This window comes from Oncorhynchus gorbuscha, linkage group LG05, assembly GCF_021184085.1.
Source record: "Oncorhynchus gorbuscha isolate QuinsamMale2020 ecotype Even-year linkage group LG05, OgorEven_v1.0, whole genome shotgun sequence".
Taxonomy (NCBI): Eukaryota; Metazoa; Chordata; class Actinopteri; order Salmoniformes; family Salmonidae; genus Oncorhynchus; species Oncorhynchus gorbuscha.
Genome location: NC_060177.1, coordinates 78,523,394 through 78,547,511, shown reverse-complemented (window position 1 = coordinate 78,547,511; position 24,118 = coordinate 78,523,394). Strand labels below are relative to the sequence as shown.

At 45.6% G+C, this 24,118-nt stretch overlaps 1 protein-coding gene across 1 annotated transcript in view; it reads right to left on the bottom strand.

Moving 5' to 3' along the window:
* The window catches only part of LOC124034936 (phosphoglucomutase-like protein 5), a 28,087-nt gene that overhangs the window by 1,680 nt on the left and 2,289 nt on the right, over positions 1-24,118 (bottom strand). Inside the window, exons 2-5 of the mRNA XM_046348330.1 lie at positions 21,385-21,500; positions 11,828-11,963; positions 11,288-11,471; positions 3,564-3,701 (exon numbers count right to left, since the gene is read on the bottom strand). Coding sequence (XP_046204286.1) covers positions 3,564-3,701; positions 11,288-11,471; positions 11,828-11,963; positions 21,385-21,500 — 574 coding nt within the window. The remainder of the gene's footprint in view (positions 1-3,563; positions 3,702-11,287; positions 11,472-11,827; positions 11,964-21,384; positions 21,501-24,118) is intronic.

The window sequence follows — 24,118 nt, the reverse complement described above, 5'->3', positions numbered from 1 at the left end:
GAGAATGTTTACATGGAACTGATCAATCTAATCAAGGCCAGCAGTGTTTCATCATAACAGATCACTGATAACTAAGCCTTGGCATCAAAACAGCACACACCTCTATACTGACGAATACTGTGAACCACAATATGATACTGACTAATACTGTGGCATGGTTAAAGTACACTACAGGTCAAACACAATATGATACTGACTAATACTGTGGCATGGTTAAAGTACACTACAGGTCAAACACAATATGATACTGACTAATACTGTGGCATGGTTAGAGTACACTACAGGTCAAACACAATATGATACTGACTAATACTGTGGCATGGTTAGAGTACACTACAGGTCAAACACAATATGATACTGATTAATACTGTGGCATGGTTAGAGTACACTACAGGTCAAACACAATATGATACTGACTAATACTGTGGCATGGTTAAAGTACACTACCGGTCAAACACAATATGATACTGATTAATACTGTGGCATGGTTAAAGTACACTACCAGTCAAACACAATATGATACTGATTAATACTGTGGCATGGTTAAAGTACACTACCGGTCAAACACAATATGATACTGACTAATACTATGGCATGGTTAAAGTATACTACTGTTCAAACACAATATGATACTGACTAATACTGTGGCATGGTTAAAGTATACTACCAGTCAAACACAATATGATACTGATTAATACTGTGGCATGGTTAAAGTACACTACCAGTCAAACACAATATGATACTGATTAATACTGTGGCATGGTTAAAGTACACTACCGGTCAAACACAATATGATACTGATTAATACTGTGGCATGGTTAAAGTACACTACCGGTCAAACACAATATGATACTGACTAATACTGTGGCATGGTTAAAGTATACTACCAGTCAAACACAATATGATACTGACTAATACTGTGGCATGGTTAAAGTACACTACCGGTCAAACACAATATGATACTGATTAATACTGTGGCATGGTTAAAGTACACTACCGGTCAAACACAATATGATACTGACTAATACTGTGGCATGGTTAAAGTATACTACCAGTCAAACACAATATGATACTGATTAATACTGTGGCATGGTTAAAGTACACTACCGGTCAAACACAATATGATACTGATTAATACTGTGGCATGGTTAAAGTACACTACCGGTCAAACACAATATGATACTGACTAATACTGTGGCATGGTTAAAGTACACTACCGGTCAAACACAATATGATACTGATTAATACTGTGGCATGGTTAAAGTATACTACCAGTCAAACACAATATGATACTGATTAATACTGTGGCATGGTTAAAGTACACTACCGGTCAAACACAATATGATACTGATTAATACTGTGGCATGGTTAAAGTATACTACCAGTCAAACACAATATGATACTGATTAATACTGTGGCATGGTTAAAGTACACTACCGGTCAAACACAATATGATACTGATTAATACTGTGGCATGGTTAAAGTATACTACCAGTCAAACACAATATGATACTGATTAATACTGTGGCATGGTTAAAGTATACTACCAGTCAAACACAATATGATACTGATTAATACTGTGGCATGGTTAAAGTACACTACCGGTCAAACACAATATGATACTGACTAATACTGTGGCATGGTTAAAGTATACTACCGGTCAAACACAATATGATACTGACTAATACTGTGGCATGGTTAAAGTATACTACTGGTCAAACACAATATGATACTGACTAATACTGTGGCATGGTTAAAGTACACTACCGGTCAAACACAATATGATACTGACTAATACTGTGGCATGGTTAAAGTATACTACCAGTCAAACACAATATGATACTGACTAATACTGTGGCATGGTTAAAGTACACTACCGGTCAAACACAATATGATACTGACTAATACTGTGGCATGGTTAAAGTACACTACCGGTCAAACACAATATGATACTGACTAATACTGTGGCATGGTTAAAGTACACTACCAGTCAAACACAATATGATACTGACTAATACTGTGGCATGGTTAAAGTACACTACCAGTCAAACACAATATGATACTGACTAATACTGTGGCATGGTTAAAGTACACTACAGGTCAAACACAATATGATACTGACTAATACTGTGGCATGGTTAAAGTACACTACCAGTCAAACACAATATGATACTGACTAATACTGTGGCATGGTTAAAGTACACTACCGGTCAAACACAATATGATACTGACTAATACTGTGGCATGGTTAAAGTACACTACAGGTCAAACACAATATGATACTGACTAATACTGTGGCATGGTTAAAGTACACTACAGGTCAAACACAATATGATACTGACTAATACTGTGGCATGGTTAAAGTATACTACCAGTCAAACACAATATGATACTGATTAATACTGTGGCATGGTTAAAGTACACTACCGGTCAAACACAATATGATACTGATTAATACTGTGGCATGGTTAAAGTACACTACAGGTCAAACACAATATGATACTGACTAATACTGTGGCATGGTTAAAGTACACTACCGGTCAAACACAATATGATACTGACTAATACTGTGGCATGGTTAAAGTACACTACAGGTCAAACACAATATGATACTGACTAATACTGTGGCATGGTTAAAGTACACTACAGGTCAAACACAATATGATACTGACTAATACTGTGGCATGGTTAAAGTACACTACAGGTCAAACACAATATGATACTGACTAATACTGTGGCATGGTTAAAGTACACTACCAGTCAAACACAATATGATACTGACTAATACTGTGGCATGGTTAAAGTACACTACCAGTCAAACACAATATGATACTGATTAATACTGTGGCATGGTTAAAGTACACTACCGGTCAAACACAATATGATACTGACTAATACTGTGGCATGGTTAAAGTACACTACCGGTCAAACACAATATGATACTGACTAATACTGTGGCATGGTTAAAGTACACTACCAGTCAAACACAATATGATACTGACTAATACTGTGGCATGGTTAAAGTACACTACCGGTCAAACACAATATGATACTGACTAATACTGTGGCATGGTTAAAGTACACTACCAGTCAAACACAATATGACCACACCAACAGCAATAGAAGACACTCACTCCAAAGTCTACCGAGCAGCTAAAACTACTACCACATGTCATGTCACCATGTCACATGTTGTTCAGACACCCAGATGGAGGTGGGTTGTGTAATAGGATAATATTGCATGCAACCACTGTGAACCAAACCCTACTGTTGACAATGTCCTTGTGGTTGAATAATATATCAAATGGATCAATGAAAATTATAATGTTGAGTTGATCCTCTCCTTAGTTATGGGTCTGAAAGTTCATACAAGGAAACAATGATCACACACACACACACACATGCACGCACGCACGCACGCACGCACGCACACACACACACACACACACACACACACACACACACACACACACACACACACACACACACACACACACACACACACACACACACACACACAGTGTAGTAGTACCTATCAGAATGGATTCCAGTGTACTCCTTACCTGAGTTTCTCTGTTATGTCTCTCAGGGTCTCTCTCAAAGCTCTCTGCGTAGATCCGGACTGTGGCCCCAGCCCCTCCCCCACTCCCACTCAGACGGAAGACCAGACGGGACTCATCTGTGAAGACAATCCGCAGACCCTGTATGCAGACAGAACAGAGACATTGAGACAGATATGCAGACAGAACAGAGACAGTGAGACAGATATGCAGGCAGACCAGAGACCGTGAGACAGGTACACAGACAGACAAGAGACAGTGAGACAGGTACACAGAAAGACCAGAGACAGTGAGACAGGTACACAGACAGACCAGAGACAGTGAGACAGGTACACAGACAGACCAGAGACAGTGAGACAGGTACACAGACAGACCAGAAACAGTGAGACAGGTACACAGACAGACCAGAGACAGTGAGACAGGTACAGAGACAGACCAGAGGCAGTGAGACAGGCATGCAGACAGACCAAAGACTGTGAGACAGGTACACAGACAGACCAGAGACAGTGAGACAGGTATGCAATAAGACCAAAGACAGTGAGACAGGTATGATAACAGACCAGAGACAGTGAGACAGGTATGTAGACAGACCAGAGGCAGTGAGAAAAACTGACTAGAGGCATTGAGACAGGTATGCAGACAGATCAGAGGCAGTGAGACAGGTAGACAGAAATACTAGCGGCAGTGAGACAGGTACACAGACAGACCAAAGACCGTGAGACAGGTACACGGACAGACCAAAGACCGTGAGACAGGTACACAGACAGATCAGAGACAGTGAGACAGGTATGCAGACAGACCAAAGACAGTGAGACAGGTATGCAGACAGACCAAAGGCAGTGAGACAGGTATGCAGACAGACCAGAGACCGTGAGACAGGTGTGCAGACAGACCAGAGGCAGTGAGACAGGTAGAAAGACAGACCAGAGGAAGTGAGACAGGTAGAAAGACAGACCAGAGGAAGTGAGACAGGTAGAAAGACAGACCTGAGGCAGTGAGACAGGTAGAAAGACAGACCAGAGGAAGTGAGACAGATAGAAAGACAGACCAGAGGAAGTGAGATAGGTAGAAAGACAGACCTGAGGCAGTGAGACAGGTAGAAAGACAGACCAGAGGCAGTGAGACAGGTAGAAAGACAGACCAGAGGCAGTGAGACAGGTAAAAAGACAGACCAGAGACAGTGAGACCGGTAGAAAGACAGACCAGAGGCAGTGAGACAGGTACACAGACAGACCAGAGACAGTGAGACAGGTACACAGACAGACCAGAAACAGTGAGACAGGTACACAGACAGACCAGAGACAGTGAGACAGGTACAGAGACAGACCAGAGGCAGTGAGACAGGCATGCAGACAGACCAAAGACCGTGAGACAGGTACACAGACAGACCAGAGACAGTGAGACAGGTATGCAGTAAGACCAAAGACAGTGAGACAGGTATGATAACAGACCAGAGACAGTGAGACAGGTATGCAGACAGACCAGAGGCAGTGAGAAAAACTGACTAGAGGCATTGAGACAGGTATGCAGACAGACCAGAGGCAGTGAGAAAAACTGACTAGAGGCATTGAGACAGGTATGCAGACAGATCAGAGGCAGTGAGACAGGTAGACAGAAATACTAGCGGCAGTAATACAGGTACACAGACAGACCCAAGACCGTGAGACAGGTACACAGACAGACCCAAGACCGTGAGACAGGTACACAGACAGATCAGAGACAGTGAGACAGGTATGCAGACAGACCAAAGACCGTGAGACAGGTACACAGACAGATCAGAGACAGTGAGACAGGTATGCAGACAGACCAGAGACAGTGAGACAGGTACACAGACAGACCAGAGACAGTGAGACAGGTACACAGACAGACCAGAGACAGTGAGACAGGTACACAGACAGACCAGAAACAGTGAGACAGGTACACAGACAGACCAGAGACAGTGAGACAGGTACAGAGACAGACCAGAGGCAGTGAGACAGGCATGCAGACAGACCAAAGACTGTGAGACAGGTACACAGACAGACCAGAGACGGTGAGACAGGTATGCAGTAAGACCAAAGACAGTGAGACAGGTATGATAACAGACCAGAGACAGTGAGACAGGTATGTAGACAGACCAGAGGCAGTGAGAAAAACTGACTAGAGGCATTGAGACAGGTATGCAGACAGATCAGAGGCAGTGAGACAGGTAGACAGAAATACTAGCGGCAGTGAGACAGGTACACAGACAGACCAAAGACCGTGAGACAGGTACACGGACAGACCAAAGACCGTGAGACAGGTACACAGACAGATCAGAGACAGTGAGACAGGTATGCAGACAGACCAAAGACAGTGAGACAGGTATGCAGACAGACCAAAGGCAGTGAGACAGGTATGCAGACAGACCAGAGACCGTGAGACAGGTGTGCAGACAGACCAGAGGCAGTGAGACAGGTAGAAAGACAGACCAGAGGAAGTGAGACAGGTAGAAAGACAGACCAGAGGAAGTGAGACAGGTAGAAAGACAGACCTGAGGCAGTGAGACAGGTAGAAAGACAGACCAGAGGAAGTGAGACAGATAGAAAGACAGACCAGAGGAAGTGAGACAGGTAGAAAGACAGACCTGAGGCAGTGAGACAGGTAGAAAGACAGACCAGAGGCAGTGAGACAGGTAGAAAGACAGACCAGAGGCAGTGAGACAGGTAAAAAGACAGATCAGAGACAGTGAGACCGGTAGAAAGACAGACCAGAGGCAGTGAGACAGGTACACAGACAGACCAGAGACAGTGAGACAGGTACACAGACAGACCAGAAACAGTGAGACAGGTACACAGACAGACCAGAGACAGTGAGACAGGTACAGAGACAGACCAGAGGCAGTGAGACAGGCATGCAGACAGACCAAAGACCGTGAGACAGGTACACAGACAGACCAGAGACAGTGAGACAGGTATGCAGTAAGACCAAAGACAGTGAGACAGGTATGATAACAGACCAGAGACAGTGAGACAGGTATGCAGACAGACCAGAGGCAGTGAGAAAACTGACTAGAGGCATTGAGACAGGTATGCAGACAGACCAGAGGCAGTGAGAAAAACTGACTAGAGGCATTGAGACAGGTATGCAGACAGATCAGAGGCAGTGAGACAGGTAGACAGAAATACTAGCGGCAGTAATACAGGTACACAGACAGACCCAAGACCGTGAGACAGGTACACAGACAGACCCAAGACCGTGAGACAGGTACACAGACAGATCAGAGACAGTGAGACAGGTATGCAGACAGACCAAAGACCGTGAGACAGGTACACAGACAGATCAGAGACAGTGAGACAGGTATGCAGACAGACCAGAGACAGTGAGACAGGTGTGCAGACAGACCAGAGGCAGTGAGACAGGTAGAAAGACAGACCAGAGGCAGTGAGACAGGTAGAAAGACAGACCAGAGGCAGTGAGACAGGTAGAAAGACAGACCAGAGACAGTGAGACCGGTAGAAAGACAGACCAGAGGCAGTGAGACAGGTAGAAAGACAGACCAGAGGAAGTGAGACAGGTAGAAAGACAGACCAGAGACAGTGAGACAGGGTGAAAGACAGACCATAGGAAGTGAGACAGGTAGAAAGACAGACCAGAGGAAGTGAGACAGGTAGAAAGACAGACCAGAGGAAGTGAGACAGGTAGAAAGACAGACCAGAGGAAGTGAGACAGGTAGAAAGACAGACGTGAGACAGGTAGAAAGACAGACCAGAGGAAGTGAGACAGGTAGAAAGACAGACCAGAGGAAGTGAGACAGATAGAAAGACAGACCAGAGGAAGTGAGACAGGTAGAAAGACAGACCTGAGGCAGTGAGACAGGTAGAAAGACAGACCAGAGGAAGTGAGACAGATAGAAAGACAGACCAGAGGAAGTGAGACAGGTAGAAAGACAGACCTGAGGCAGTGAGACAGGTAGAAAGACAGACCAGAGGCAGTGAGACAGGTAGAAAGACAGACCAGAGGCAGTGAGACAGGTAAAAAGACAGACCAGAGACAGTGAGACCGGTAGAAAGACAGACCAGAGGCAGTGAGACAGGTACACAGACAGACCAGAGACAGTGAGACAGGTACACAGACAGACCAGAAACAGTGAGACAGGTACACAGACAGACCAGAGACAGTGAGACAGGTACAGAGACAGACCAGAGGCAGTGAGACAGGCATGCAGACAGACCAAAGACCGTGAGACAGGTACACAGACAGACCAGAGACAGTGAGACAGGTATGCAGTAAGACCAAAGACAGTGAGACAGGTATGATAACAGACCAGAGACAGTGAGACAGGTATGCAGACAGACCAGAGGCAGTGAGAAAACTGACTAGAGGCATTGAGACAGGTATGCAGACAGACCAGAGGCAGTGAGAAAACTGACTAGAGGCATTGAGACAGGTATGCAGACAGATCAGAGGCAGTGAGACAGGTAGACAGAAATACTAGCGGCAGTAATACAGGTACACAGACAGACCAAAGACCGTGAGACAGGTACACAGACAGACCAAAGACCGTGAGACAGGTACACAGACAGACCCAAGACCGTGAGACAGGTACACGGACAGACCAAAGACCGTGAGACAGGTACACAGACAGATCAGAGACAGTGAGACAGGTATGCAGACAGACCAAAGACAGTGAGACAGGTATGCAGTAAGACCAGAGGCAGTGAGAAAAACTGACTAGAGGCATTGAGACAGGTATGCAGACAGACCAGAGGCAGTGAGAAAAACTGACTAGAGGCATTGAGACAGGTATGCAGACAGATCAGAGGCAGTGAGACAGGTAGACAGAAATACTAGCAGGTAGCAGTAATACAGGTACACAGACAGACCAAAGACCGTGAGACAGGTACACAGACAGACCAAAGACCGTGAGACAGGTACACAGACAGATCAGAGACAGTGAGACAGGTATGCAGACAGACCAAAGACCGTGAGACAGAGGAGTCAGTGTTGTTAATGCAGTATCAACTGACGTCCCCTAGATGCCGCTGTTGTCATATGCATGTGTGTGTGTGTGTGTGTGTGTGTGTGTGTGTGTGTGTGTGTGTGTGTGTGTGTGTGTGTGTGTGTGTGTGTGTGTGTGTGTGTGTGTGTGTGTGTGTGTGTGTGTGTGTACAGTACATCCCTGTGTGTGTGTGTGTCAATGTGTGCATTTGGGAACAATTCAGTAATATACAGTACATCCCTGTAAGTCTATATGTAGGTGTTTGAGTCAGATTGAGAGATCATTTTGGGGGTCAATGTGTGTAGTCTTTTCTGTGGGAACATTCATGTAGCAGGCTAGGGCAGAGGCAACCCTGGCATAGCTCTGTAAAGCCTCTCTCATCCCCTAGTTTAATGGATGGTGTCAGTATCACAGCCAGTCATTGTGTGTGTGTGTGTGTGTGTGTGTGTGTGTGTGTGTGTGTGTGTGTGTGTGTGTGTGTGTGTGTGTGTGTGTGTGTGTGTGTGTGTGTGTGTGTGTGTGTGTGTGTGTGTGTGTGTGTGTGTGTGTGTGTGTGTGTGTGTGTATATATCTGTGAGCATGTGTCTCCGTTTATTAATGGAATGGCAGGTAGCCTAGTGGTTAAGGATGTTAGGCCAATAACTAAAAGGTCGCTGGTTCAAATCCCTGAGCCAACTAGGTGAAAAATATGTTGATGTGCCCTTGAGCAAGGCACTTAACCCTAATTTATCCTGTAAGTCGTTCTGCATAAGAATGTCTGCTAAATTAATATATGGAGTGTGTATGCATACAACAGACAACGCATCCCCCTCTCACAGGCAGAGTGGAGAGACAACAGCTGACACAACACTGTGGAATGTCCAGTATATACACAGAGGAGTAGGTTTACTGGGGAGGGAGAAGCTGTCACACCTTTTGGTGAGTGACTAACTAGCTGTAACCGCTGTGGAGCTGGCCGAGAGGTCTGATCCGGCTACTGTGACAGGCCCGATGGGGAGGGTGACTGACTAAAAACAAACCACACACCATCTCTTATGACATCATGCATCCCAGGCCAAGACACCTGACACCAATGGGATCTACGTGTGAAGTATGAGCTGAAAAGTGTCGACGCCAGGAGATATTCCAGGGTTTGTGGGGAGGATGGGACAGTGGGACTGAGACCGCTGCCAAGTGAAAAGCCTGTGTGTGTGTGTTTACATTTCCCAACAGTAGATGGTGTAATACTCATCATCTTTACTGACGCTGACACAGTCTGACTCATCAGTCTTTACACCAATCACAATAAAGACCCAACCGAGACATTTCTGCCTCCAACAAAGAGATGAAAGTTCTCAGACTAAACCAAGTCTACCAATCACGATAAAGGCCAAGCCAAAACATCCTACATCAGCCACTGTGACATCACTGCTCTATACATCACCTGTTCATAAACCTTTTAACCCTGTGACCCACCTAAAGCTTTGGGAGTCTTCTCGTGACTCAACATGTCACCAGAACCAATGCCATAGATGCGATTGTGACTAGCAGGCCACCTCTCACCCATTGGGAAACAGTGAAGTAAGCATTGTAGAGATGTGTTTACCATCAACAGCAGGCCAACTGTTCCTAAGCAACAGGTTGTACATCACACCATTATTACACTACTGTTCCTCTGCCTGTCTGGCAGTCCTGTTTCTGTCTTTTACTAAAGCAAAGAAGGGCTCTGCTGTGTTACCGTCAACAGCAGTGTGTGTGTGTGTGTGTGTGTGTGTGTGTGTGTGTGTGTGTGTGTGTGTGTGTGTGTGTGTGTGTGTGTGTGTGTGTGTGTGTGTGTGTGTGTGTGTGTGTGTGTGTGTGTGTGTGTGTGTGTGTGTGTGTGTGTGTGTGTGTGTGTGTGTGTGTGTGTGTGTGTGTGTGTGCACACTGGCTGAGGAGGAGGGTTAGAGAAAGCCATGCCCAAACATGGAACCCCAGTCTGAGCACATGGCTACCTGGGAGGTCTGGAGCAGGGAGGGGTAGGAGGATACAAGTAGAGATGGAAAGAGAGAAGAGGAATATGTGCTGACTTTCAGATGGTATTTAATCAACTAATAAAGTCAAAAGTTATATGGACCTCATCCTAGACACCCTCATCTCCTCCTCTCCTCCTCTCATCTCCTCCTCTCCCCCCCTCATCTCCTCCTCTCCCCCTCTCATCTCCTCCTCTCCCCCTCTCATCTCCTCCTCTCCCCTCATCTCCTCCTCTCCCCCTCATCTCCTCCTCTCCCCCTCATCTCCTCCTCTCATCTCCTCCTCTCCTCCTATCCTCCTCTCATCTCCTCCTCTCCCCTCTCATCTCCTCCTCTCCCCCTCTCATCTCCTCCTCTCCCCCTCTCATCTCCCCTCTCATCTCCTCCTCTCCCCCTCTCATCTCCTCCTCTCCCCCTCTCATCTCCTCCTCTCCCCCCTCTCTCATCTCCTCCTCTCCTCCTCTCATCTCCGCCTCTCCCCCTCTCATCTCCTCCTCTCCCCGTCTCATCTCCCCTCTCCCCGTCTCATCTCCTCCTCTCCCCCCTCTCATCTCCTCCTCTCCCCCTCTCATCTCCTCCTCTCCCCTCATCTCATCTCCCTCTCCCCTCTCATCTCCTCCCCTCCCCCTCTCATCTCCTCCTCTCCCCTCTCATCTCCTCCTCTCCCCCTCTCATCTTCTCCTCTCCCCCTCTCATCTCACGCTCTCATCTCCACCTCTCATCTCCTCCTCTCATCTCCTCCTCTCCTCTAAGACCCATGTTTAAGTTATACAGACCTGGTTGCGGACCACGGTTCCGTCCACAGGGTCGATGTACTCAAAGTTATCAGCCTTCTCCACACTGTAGACGTTAGTCCCCACAGCAAACTTCTGGGTAAGAAAGGCCTTGTCTGTGATCACCCCCTCCAAGTCTCTCATCAGGTAGAATGCAGCTCTGGGGTCCACGCCTTCATAGTCAAACCTGGGAACCCACACACACAGGTGTGAACACATACACACAAGCATGAATGTGGCATAAAGACACACTCCTAGAAACCACAACCTTAGAGACAAACACAGAAAGAAGCATCCCCGTCTATTCAAGTCTATTAGATAAGGACATGACATCGTCAATGTGTCTTTCTGTGTTCACTACACATGTATTGCAATCCACTGATTAATTTATTGGTTGATTGATTGATGTATTGGTTGTTTGAGTGATTGTTTGATTGGTTGATTGATTTATTGATTGGTTGGTTGAGTGATTGACTTAATTATTAATTTGTTGGTTGAGTGATTTATTGATTGGTTGATTGATTGATTGCATAGCAGAGTGACCTGCAGAAGTAGTTGCGTCCGAGCTTGGCCCAGTGGTCCTTGACGATTTCCTCCACACCCTGTTTCCTGACAGCCATGATGGACAGCCACACCAGCACCGACCACAGACCATCCTTCTCACGGATGTGGTCTGAACCTGAACAAGAGACACAAGGGGACACAAGTTTGCCCAGGAAACCATAAATCTTTATAACCATGTTATAACCTTGTATAAAAACCTTCATAACCCTGTTATTACCTGTTAAAATCATATGGAGCAGAGTGGGCTGATGGACTAACATGGGATATTTAGAAAGGGTAGTTATCCTGTAGGATAACAAGATGAGGCTAGGTCTATTTCATAGGCATTCTGACAAGAACCCTTCAGTTCAACTCTGAGCCATAGAATTTAACAGCCACTAGTTTTATGTATCTGTCTCTCACACAAACACTGAACGCCTCTCCTGGGTGGCTGATGGCTATCCGCAGCTATCCACAACAAGGAAGGGTGTGTTGGATTTTCGTATGTCCACATATGCTGAATGTATGTGCTATATTTGTACATTTGATTCATTCAGCAGACATTCTTATCTAGTGAGTGTTAAGCAAGGTATTTGGATAGTAGGGTCAACAATATACTGATAATACCGAATGTTAGGAACACCTTTTTATTGAACTTTTATTTAACCAGGTGGCCAGTTGAGAACAAGTTCTCATTTACAACTGCGACCTGGTCAAGATAAAGCAAAGCAGTGCGACACAAACAACAACACGGAGTTACACATGGAATAAACAAACACAGTCAATAATACAGTCTAAGTGTACAAATGAGGTAGGATAAGGGAGGTAAGACAATGTAATAAATGGTCGTCTAGGACGTTTGGAACAGAGAGTAAAAGGAGCATGTTTCTGGACACGGTAGAATAGATTCAAGGTATAATGTACAGACAAAGGTATGGTAGGATGTGAATACAGTGGAGGTAAACCTAGGCATTGAGTGACAATGAGACAGATATTGTCTCTAGCAATATAATTTAAACCAGGTGAGGTCACCGCATGTGTGGGAGGTGGAACTAAAGGGTTAGTTAAGGCGTATTGAGCAGGTCTAGAGGCTCTACTGTGAAATAAGGCAATAATCACTAACCAAAACAGCAATGAACAAGGCATATTGACATGAGGGAGAGGCATGCGTAGCCGAGTGATCATAGGGGTCCAGTGAGTAGCTAGGCGGGCTGGAGACACGGCGTTTCGGGCAGCTAGCAGGCCAGGGATAGCAGGCTAGCAGTAGGGCCTTAGAGGGACGTCGTGACGGAATTCTGTTGTCTGTTGTTGCCCCCTCGTGCGGTTACGTTGGCAGACCAGTCGTGATGGATCAGCAGGGCTCTGTGTAGTAAAGGGGTCCAGGCCAATTGGCAAAATAGGTATTGTAGCCAAAGAAATTGGCAGATGGGCCTCTTCAGCTAACAGTCTGATACACTCTAGACAGCTAGCAGGCTAGCAGATGGGCATTCAGGGGACGCCGAGATGGAGGAGCCAGTTGGAAATAACCCTCGGGCAGATTACGTCAGTAGTCCAGTCGTGATGGATCGACGGGGCTCCGTATCGGCAGTAAAAGGTGTCCAGGCAAATTGGCAAAGTAGGTATTGTAGCCCAAGGAGTGGCTGATGGACCTCTTCAGCTAGCCGGGAGATGGGCATAGCATAGGCTAGCTCCAGGCTAGTTGGTGATTGCTTTGGGACAGAGACATTAGCCGGGAGTGGCCACTCGGATAGCAGCTAGCTAGCTGAGATGATCCAGGTTAAAAGGTTCAGAGCTTGCGGTAGGAATCCAGAGATATGGATAAAAATAAGTCTGATATGCCCTGGTTTGAATCGCGCTGTGCAGACTGGCAGGAGTTGTCCGGGCTAAGGTTAGCTGATGACCGCTAGCAGTGGCTAGCTGACTACTAGCTAGTAGCTAGTTAGCTGGCTAGCTTCTGTTGGGGGTTTCAGTTCAAAAGTAAAGAAAATAGCAGATCCATACCACATTGGGTGAGGCAGATTGCAGGAGAGTATGTTGAAGCTGAGGTTAAGAAAAATATATAAATATATAAAAAGATATATACACGGGACATAACAAGGAGAAGCCATAGACGTCTGACTGCTACGCCATCTTGAACCTTCATATTGGAGTTGCTACCCCCCTTTTGCCCTTAGAACAGCCTCAATTCGTTGCGGCATGGACTCTACATGGTGTCGAAAGTGTTCCACAGTGTCACGTTCTGACCATCGTTCGTATGTGTTTTCCTTGTTTTAGTGTTGGTCAGGACGTGAGCTGGGTGGGCATTCTATGTTGTGTGTCTGGTTTGTCTATTTCTATGTTTAGCCTGATATGGTTCTCAATCAGAGGCAGGTGTTAGTCATTGTCTCTGATTGGGAACCATATTTAGGTAGCCTGTTTTGTGTTGGGTTTTATGGGTGATTGTTCCTGTCTTTGTATGTGTGGCACCAGATAGGACTGTTTTTTTTTTCTTCACGGTTCTTGTTTTGTAGATTGTTGTACTTTCATCTTTATTAAAGATGCACAAAACTAACCACGCTGCATTTTGGTCTGCCTCTCTTTCCCCAGAAGAAAACCATTACACACAGAGATGCTGGCCCATGTTGACTCCAATTCTTCCCACAGTTGGCTGGATGTCCTTTGGGTGGTGGACCATTCTTGATATACACAGGAAACTGTTGAGCGTGAAAACCCCAGCAGCATTGCAGTTCTTGACACACTCAAACCGGTGCGCCTGGCACCTACTACCATAACCCATTAAAAGGCACTTAAATCTTTTGTCTAGCCCATTCACCCTCTGAATGGCACACATACACAATCCATGTCTCAATTGTCTCAAGGCTTAAAAATCCTTCTTTAACCTGTCTCCTCCCTTTCATCTACACTGATTGAAGTGGGTTTAACAGGTGACATCAATAAGGGATCATAGCTTTCACCTGGATTCACCTCGTCAGTCTATGTCATGGAAAGAGCAGGTGTTCCTCATGTTCTGTATACTCAGTGTACAACATCAGCTACAGAGACCACATGCGTCAGGGGAAAGAGGAGTATAACGCAGACAGACTGGTATCTCTCTAAGTGGAGAGATCAGTCTGTTCACACTGCCAATGGTCTCTAACTGAGGTGGGCTATTGTTATTCTACACTAAGGACCAGATTTAAGTGTGAGTCACAGTGTCAAGTCCACACCTGTTCATTTTAGATGAGAATAAAAGACACACAAAAAGCTAAGTATATAGAATAAAAAGTCTTAAAGTCTAAATCGTTCCTCACATAGTACCTTTAGATCCGAATCTTTGTCTTATTTATTTATACTTTTCTTATGCTCCGTGTTGTATTTCCTGTGTTTATGCTCCGTGTTGTATTTCCTGTGTTTATGCTCCGTGTTGTATTTCCTGTGTTTATGCTCCGTGTTGTATATCCTGTGTTTATGCTCCGTGTTGTATTTCCTGTGTTTATGTTCCGTGTTGTATTTCCTGTGTTTATGTTCCGTGTTGTATTTCCTGTGTTTATGCTCCGTGTTGTATTTCCTGTGTTTATGCTCCGTGTTGTATTTCCTGTGTTTATGCTCCGTGTTGTATTTCCTGTGTTTATGCTCCGTGTTGTATTTCCTGTGTTTATGCTCCGTGTTGTATTTCCTGTGTTTATACTCCGTATTGTATTTCCTGTGTTTATGTTCCGTATTGTATTTCCTGTTTATGCTCCATGTTGTATTTCCTGTTTATGCTCCATGTTGTATTTCCTGTGTTTATGCTCCGTGTTGTATTTCCTCTGGAAACTAACAGGTGTAGACTTTGTTGTGGTAGAAATCCTTAGTAATTATGTCCCTAGCAGCTGTTGTGAAACTGACTGTTGCCAATTTCTGCTGACTCGCCGCTGCCTCTTTCCACCTCCTCTCTGTCTTTCCGATTCAATTGAAGTTAAATTTGTTGTGGACACATGCACACGCATACAAACACAAACACGCCCGCGCAGGTCTTTACAAGCTGTCGTATAAAACTACCAGATCTAATTTTTCTGTCGTCAGATCAGAACACCAGTCCAGTCTCCATCTGCATCACATCGTACTCTACATCATCGACTGCATCCTTATGTAATACATGAATCACTAGCCACTTTAACTATGCCACTTTGTTTACTTTGTCTACATACTCATCTCATATGTATATACTGTACTCTACATCATCGACTGCATCCTTATGTAATACATGAATCACTAGCCACTTTAACTATGCCACTTTGTTTACTTTGTCTACATACTCATCTCATATGTATATACTGTACTCGATACCATCTACTGTATGCTGCTCTGTACCATCACTCATTCATATATCCTTATGTACATATTCTTTATCCCCTTACACTGTGTATAAGACAGTAGTTTTGGAATTGTTAGTTAGATTACTTGTTGGTTATCACTGCATTGTCGGAAATAGAAGCACAAGCATTTCGCTGCACTCGCATTAACATCTGCTAACCATGTGTATGTGACAAATAAAATTTGATTTGATTTGATTTTGACCTGAATATCGTTCAGCTGCAAGCCACCAATGTTATTCTCTGCCAATTTAAAGATAATGACCAATAATAATGTATTGGATTTATTAAGCACTTTAACGAGATCTGAAAGCTCAAATGATGTAATATGTTATATTAATGGAGGTGAGAAAGTGTGTGTCATACTTTACGGAGCAGAATGTACATTATGATCCGGTGAGCGAGTTCATTAGAACGTGCGTTGAAGATGTCGTTCCGATAGCAACAATTAAAACATTCCCAAACCAGAAACCGTGAATTTCTGGCAGCATTCGCGTGAAACTGAAAGCGCAAACCACTGCTTTTAATCAGGGCAAGGTGACCGGAAACATGACCGAATACAAACAGTGTAGCTATTCCCTCCGCAAGGCAATCAAACAAGCTAAGCGTCAGTATAGAGACAAAGTAGAATCGCAATTCAACAGCTCAGACACAAGAGGTATGTGGCAGGGTCTACAGTCAATCACGGATTACAAAAAAAAAAACAGCCCAGTCACGGACCAGGATGCCTTGCTCCCAGGCAGACTAAATAACTTTTTTGCCCGCTTTGAGGACAATACAGTGCCACTGACACGTCCAGCAACCACAACATGCGGCCTCTCCTTCACTGCAGCCGAGGTGAGTAAAACATTTAAACGTGTTAACCCTCGCAAGGCTGCAGGCCCAGACGGCAAACCCCAGCCGCGTCCTCAGAGCATGCACAGACCAACTGCCTGGCGTGTTTACGGACATATTCAATCAATCCCTAACCCAGTCTGCTGTTCCCACATGCTTCAAGAGGGCCACCATTGTTCCTGTTCCCAAGAAAGCTAAGGTAACTGAGCACTCACCTCCGTCATCATGAAGTGCTTTGAGAGACTAGTCAAGGACCATATCACCTCCACCCTACCTGACACCCTAGACCCACTCCAATTTGCTTACCGCCCAAATAGGTCCACAGACGATGCAATCTCAACCACACTGCACACTGCCCTAACCCATCTGGACAAGAGGAATACCTATGTAAGAATACTGTTCATCGACTACAGCTCAGCATTTAACACCATAGTACCCTCCAAACTCGTCATCAAGCTCGAGACCCTGGTTCTCGACCCCGCCCTGTGCAACTGGGTACTGGACTTCCTGACGGGCCGACCCCAGGTGGTGAGGGTAGGTAACAACATCTCCACCCCGCTGATCCTCAACACTGGGGCCCCACAAGGCTGCGTTCTGAGCCCTCTCCTGTACTCCCTGTTCACCCACGACTGCGTGGCCACGCACGCCTCCAACTCAATCATCAAGTTTGCGGATGACACAACAGTGGTAGGTTTGATAACCAACAACGACGAGACGGCCTACAGGGAGGAGGTGAGGGCCCTCGGAGTGTGGTGTCAGGAAAATAACCTCACACTCAACGTCAACAAACTAAGGAGATGATTGTGGACTTCAGGAAACAGCAGAGGGAACACCCCCCTATCCACATCGATGGAACAGTAGTGGAGAGGGTAGTAAGTTTTAAGTTCCTCGGCGTACACATCACAGACAAACTCAATTGGTACACCCACACAGACAGCATCGTGAAGAAGGCGCAGCAGCGCCTCTTCAACCACAGGAGGCTGAAGAAATTCGGCTTGTCACCAAAAGCACTCACAAACTTCTACAGATGCACAATCGAGAGCATCCTGTAGGGCTGTATCACCGCCTGGTATGGCAACTGCTCCGCCCACAACCGTAAGGCTCTCCAGAGGGTAGTGAGGTCTGCACCACGCATCACCGGGGGCAAACTACCTGCCCTCCAGGACACCTACAACACCCGATGTCACAGGAAGGCCATAAAGATCATCAAGGACAACAACCACCGCTCCACCCCGCTACCATCCAGAAGGCGAGGTCAGTACAGGTGCATCAAAGCTGGGACTGAGAGACTGAAAAACAGCTTCTATCTCAAGGCCATCAGACTGTTAAACAGCCACCACTAAAATTGAGTGGCTGCTGCCAACACAGGTGTCCTGGAGGGCAGGTAGTTTGCCCGTATTGCCTGCCTTGTGAGTAGGGGGGGAAGGTGAGAGGGTGAGGTCAAAAGAGGAGAGGAGTGGAAAGAAGGAGGCAGAGAGGAATGAGTCAAAGGTAGATGTGGGGAGGTTAAAGTCGCCCAGAACTGTGAGAGGTGAGCCGTCCTCAGGAAAGGAGCTTATCAAGGCATCAAGCTCATTGATGAACTCTCCGAGGGGACCTGGAGGGCGATAAATGATAAGGATGTTAAGCTTGAAAGGGCTGGTAACTGTGACAGCATGAAATTCAAAGGAGGCGATAGACAGATGGGTAAGGGGAGAAAGAGAGAATGACCACTTGGGAGAAATAAGGATCCCGATGCCACCACCCCGCTGACCAGAAGCTCTCGGGGTGTGCGAGAACACGTGGGCGGATGAAGAGAGAGCAGTAGGAGTAGTGTTATCTGTGGTGATCCATGTTTCTGTCAGTGCCAAGAAGTCGAGGGACTGGAGGGAGGCATAGGCTGAGATGAACTCTGCCTTGTTGGCTGCAGATCGGCAGTTCCAGAGGCTACCGGAGACCTGGAACTCCACGTGGGTTGTGCGCGCTGGGACCTCCAGATTAGGGTGGCAGCGGCCACGCGGTGTGGAGCGTTTGTATGGTCTGTGCAGAGAGGAGAGAACAGGGATAGACAGACACATAGTTGACAGGCTACAGAAGAGGCTACGCTAATGCAAGGAGATTGGAATGACAAGTGGACTACATGTCTCGAATGTTCAGAAAGTTAAGCTTACGTAGCAAGAATCTTATTGACTAAAATGATTAAAATGATACAGTACTGCTGAAGTAGGCTAGCTGGCAGTGGCTGCGTTGTTGACTTTGTAGGCTAGCTGGCAGTGGCTGCGTTGTTGACACTACACTAATCAAGTCGTTCCGTTGAGTGTAATAGTTTCTACAGTGCTGCTATTCGGGGGCTAGCTGGCTAGCTAGCAGTGTTGATTACGTTACGTTGCGTTAAAAGAACGACAATAGCTGGCTAGCTAACCTAGAAAATCGCTCTAGACTACACAATTATCTTTGATACACAGACGGCTATGTAGCTAGCTATGTAGCTAGCTACGAACAAACAAATCAAACCGTTGTGCTGTAATGAAATGAAATGAAAAATGTGATACTACCTGTGGAGCGAAGCGGAATGCGACCGGGTTGTTGAGTGTGGAAGTTCTATTCAGTAGACGTTGGCTAGCTGTTGGCTAGCTAGCAGTGTCTCCTACGTTAAGGACGACAAATAGCTGGCTAGCTAACCTCGGTAAATTAAGATAATCACTCTAAAACTACACGCTCTAAACTACACAATTATCTTGGATACGAAGACAGCAAAGACAACTATGTAGCTAGCTAACACTACACTAATCAAGTCGTTCAGTTGAGTGTAATAGTTTCTACAGTGCTGCTATTCGGTAGACGGTGGACGTTTGCTAGCTGGCTAGCTGCTGGGCAGATAGCAGTGTTGACTACGTTAGGACGACGAAATACGAAGTTGCAATAGAAGTGCTGACTGTTTCACTTTGTTGTCCTCTTTCTTTTCCTTTTTCTTCTGTCCTTATTTTGTCTTCCTTTCTTCTGTTAACTAGATATTTTTTGTATATTATCTTGATATTTTTATCCCTTTACACTTATGTGTATAAGGTAGTAGTTTTGGAATTGTTAGCTAGATTACTTGTTTGTTATTACTGCATTGTCGGAACTAGAAGCACAAGCATTTCGCTACACTCGCATTAACATCTGCTCACCATGTGTATGTGACAAATAAAATTTGATTTGATTTGATGTAGAAATGATACATCAACTATGGCACTGGGCTCTATGGATTTAAATTACAATGGACAAAAAAAGCGGACTAATGTTCATAACATGACATGAATGAAAGCTTCAGCCAACAGGAAGAGAGAGATAGGATCGAACCCTGAGCTCTGAGTGACGAGCATACTCCTGATTTACTGCTTAGCTCCATTTAGATGTTGTCGCCTTAAAGCAGAAACTCACACAGCACTCTGTCCATCTCTATCTCTTCCCTTTTCTCCCCTGCTCTCATCCTCCTCTTCTGTATTTCACTTAATTACCTCCTGTTCTACTGTCCTCCTGTTTCTGTCTCTCCTTTCCGCTCTCTCTCTTGCTCACTTCAACCTGCTCTATTTCTTTATCCTGTTCCCTCTCACTTCTCTCACTTCTTTCTATCTCCATACTCGCCTTTCCCTTTCTATCTCCATACTCGCCTTTCCCTTTCTATCTCTCTCTCCATCTCAGATTCCTCACACTCTCTCTCCACTGAATAGATTGATACAGAGAGAAACAGAGATAGATAGATAGATAGATAGATAGATAGATAGATAGATAGATAGATAGATAGATAGATAGAGAGAGAGAGAGAGAGAGAGAGAGAGAGAGAGAGAGAGAGAGAGAGAGAGGGAGAGCAAGAAAGAAAGAAGGGTAATAAGAGTTAGCTGCAAGGAGAGAGTTTTTCCTGGTGGGCTGAGCAGCAGCAGCAGCTGCCCGGCAGAGGCCCGTGGGTTCTGGTGATTCACGGAGCTCCTCTCTCCTTTTATAGCAGAAGAAGGGGGATTATTCACACACACAACACACGGCCCCTCAAATCTATTAGGCTGGGATGACTCCGACCAGAGGCAGGCCTCTATTTAGGGATGTGATGTACTGTATACGGATCAGAGGAGGCTGGTGGGAGGAGCTATACGAGGATGGGCTCATTGTAATGGCTGGAATGGAATAAATGGAACGGTATCAAACACATGAAACATATGAAACCAAATGATTGGCTCCATTCCATTTATTCCATTCTAGCCATTACAATGAGCCCATCCTCGTATAGCTCCTCCCACCAGCCTCCTCTGATATGGCTGTCTTGGATCAGACGGGCTTTTACTGAAAGGTGAGTAAACTCAGTGGCTGACAAGCTGCAGTACGACTCAGGTGAATGTCAAACAGGAGTAGAGAAAAACAGTCAGTAACACTCACTTGTCCCGAAGCTTTCCTCTCCGCAGAGCGAGCACCTCCCAGAGTCCATCAGGTTCCCAAAGAACCTCCAGCCTGTAGGAGTCTCATACAGCGTCACCTTCAGGGCTTTGGCCACCCTGCGCGCGCACACACACACACACACACACACACACACACACACACACACACACACACACACACACACACACACACACACACACACACACACACACACACACACACACACACACACACACACACACACACACACACACACACACACACAGGGAGAGAGCACAGATTAGTTTGTTACATTATGTTACATACATTATTTAACAGACACACAGAGTGTTCAGGGATTATTCAACACACCTCTGGAGAACATTATCAACACCAGCCTTTCTCCAATGTTTGAGCAGCCCCTTTCTCAAGTTAAGACAGTGAGAGCTCACAAACTACAAACTTACCTCCCAGGCTGCTGGCCTGAAAAAGTAGTAATCTACTCATTCAATATCTTAATAACAAAGCTAGATAACCTTTCAAATAACGTTAGTTTTGAGAATGAGCCATGTACTCTCTCAGTCACAAAGAGAGAGAGAGAGAGAGAGAGAGAGAGAGGGAGAGGGAGAGAGTTAGAGGTAAAGGGGAAGATAGACAGGGAGAGAGTTAGAGGTAAAGGGCAGATAGACAGGAGAGAGTTAGAGATAAAGGGCAGATAGACAGGGAGAGACTTAGAGGTAAAGGGGAAGATATATAGGGAGAGAGTTAGAGGTAAAGGGGCAGATAGACAGGGAGAGAGTTAGAGGTAAAGGGCAGATAAACAGGGAGACAGTTAGAGGTAAAGGGGTAGATAGACAGGGAGAGAGTTAAAGGTAAAGGGGAAGATAAACAGGGAGAGAGTTAGAGGTAAAGGGAAGATATACAGAGAGAGTTAGAGGTAAAGGGCAGACAGACAGGGAGAGAGTTAGTGGTATGGTAAAGGGCAGATAGACAGGGAGAGAGTTAGAGGTAAAGGGCAGATAGACAGGAGAGAGTTAGAGGTAAAGGGGAAGATAGACAGGGAGAGAGTTAGTGGTAAAGGGCAGATAGACAGGGAGAGAGTTAGAGGTAAAGGGCAGATAGAAAGGGAGAAAGAGAGAGAGTTAAAGGTAAAGGGAGGTTAGACAGAGAGAAAGGGAGAGTTAGAGGTAAAGGGGAAGATAGACAGGGAGAGAGTTAGTGGTAAAGGGCAGATAGACAGGGAGAGAGTTAGAGGTAAAGGGCAGATAGACAGGGAGAAAGAGAGAGAGTTAAAGGTAAAGGGAGGTTAGACAGAGAGAAAGGGAGAGTTAGAGGTAAAGAGGAAGATAGACAGGGAGAAAGAGAGGGAGAGGTAAAGAGGAAGATAGACAGGGACAAAGAGAGAGAAAGGGAGAGGTAAATAGGAAGATAGACAGGGAGAAAGAGAGAGAAAGGGAGAGGTAAAGAGGAAGATAGACAGGGAGAAAGAGAGGGAGAGGTAAAGAGGAAGATAGACAGGGAGAAAGAGAGAGAAAGGGAGAGGTAAAGAGGAAGATAGACAGGGAGAAAGAGAGAGAAAGGAGAGGTAAAGAGGAAGATAGACAGGGAGAAAGAGAGAGAAAGGGAGAGGTAAAGAGGAAGATAGACAGGGAGAAAGGGAGAGAAAGGGAGAGGTAAAGAGGAAGATAGACAGGGAGAAAGAGAGCGAAAGGGAGAGGTAAAGAGGAAGATAGACAGGAGAAAAGAGAGAAAGGGAGAGGTAAAGAGGAAGATAGACAGGGAGAAAGGAGAGAAAGGGAGAGGTAAAGAGGAAGATAGACAGGGAGAAAGGGAGAGAAAGGAGAGGTAAAGAGGAAGATAGACAGGAGAAAGAGAGAGAAAAGGGAGAGGTAAAGAGGAAGATAGACAGGGAGAAAGAGAGAGAAAGGAGAGGTAAAGAGGAAGATAGACAGGGAGAAAGAGAGGGGAGAGGTAAAGAGGAAGATAGACAGGGAGAAAGAGAGAGTAAGGGAGAGGTAAAGAGGAAGATAGACAGGGAGAAAGAGAGAGAAAGGAGAGGGAGAGGTAAAGAGGAATATAGACAAGGAGAAAGAGAGAGAAAGGAGAGGTAAAGAGGAAGATAGACAGGGGAGAAAGGGAGAGAAAGGAGAGGTAAAGAGGAAGATAGACAGGGAGAAAGGGAGAGAAAGGAGAGGTAAAGAGGAAGATAGACAGGGAGAAAGGGAGAGAAAGGGAGAGGTAAAGAGGAAGATAGACAGGGAGAAAGAGAGAGAAAGGGAGAGGTAAAGAGGAAGATAGACAGGGAGAAAGAGAGAAAGGGAGAGGTAAAGAGGAAGATAGACAGGGAGAAAGAGAGAGTAAGGGAGAGGTAAAGAGGAAGATAGACAGGGAGAAAGAGAGAGAAAGGGAGAGGGAGAGGTAAAGAGGAATATAGACAAGGAGAGAGAGAGAAAGGGAGAGGTAAAGAGGAAGATAGACAGGGAGAAAGGGAGAGAAAGGGAGAGGTAAAAGAGGAAGATAGACAGGAGAAAGAGAGAGAAAGGAGAGGTAAAGAGGAAGATAGACAGGGAGAAAGGGAGACAAATGGAGAGGTAAAGAGGAAGATAGACAGGGAGAAAGAGTAGGAGACAAGGGCAGGAGACAGAGACTAAACTTGTCCGGTACTTACTTCTAGCGTACTAACTTGTAGGGTACTAATTTGTAGGGTACTTATTTGTAGGGTACTAAATTGTAGGGTACTAACTTGTAGGGTACT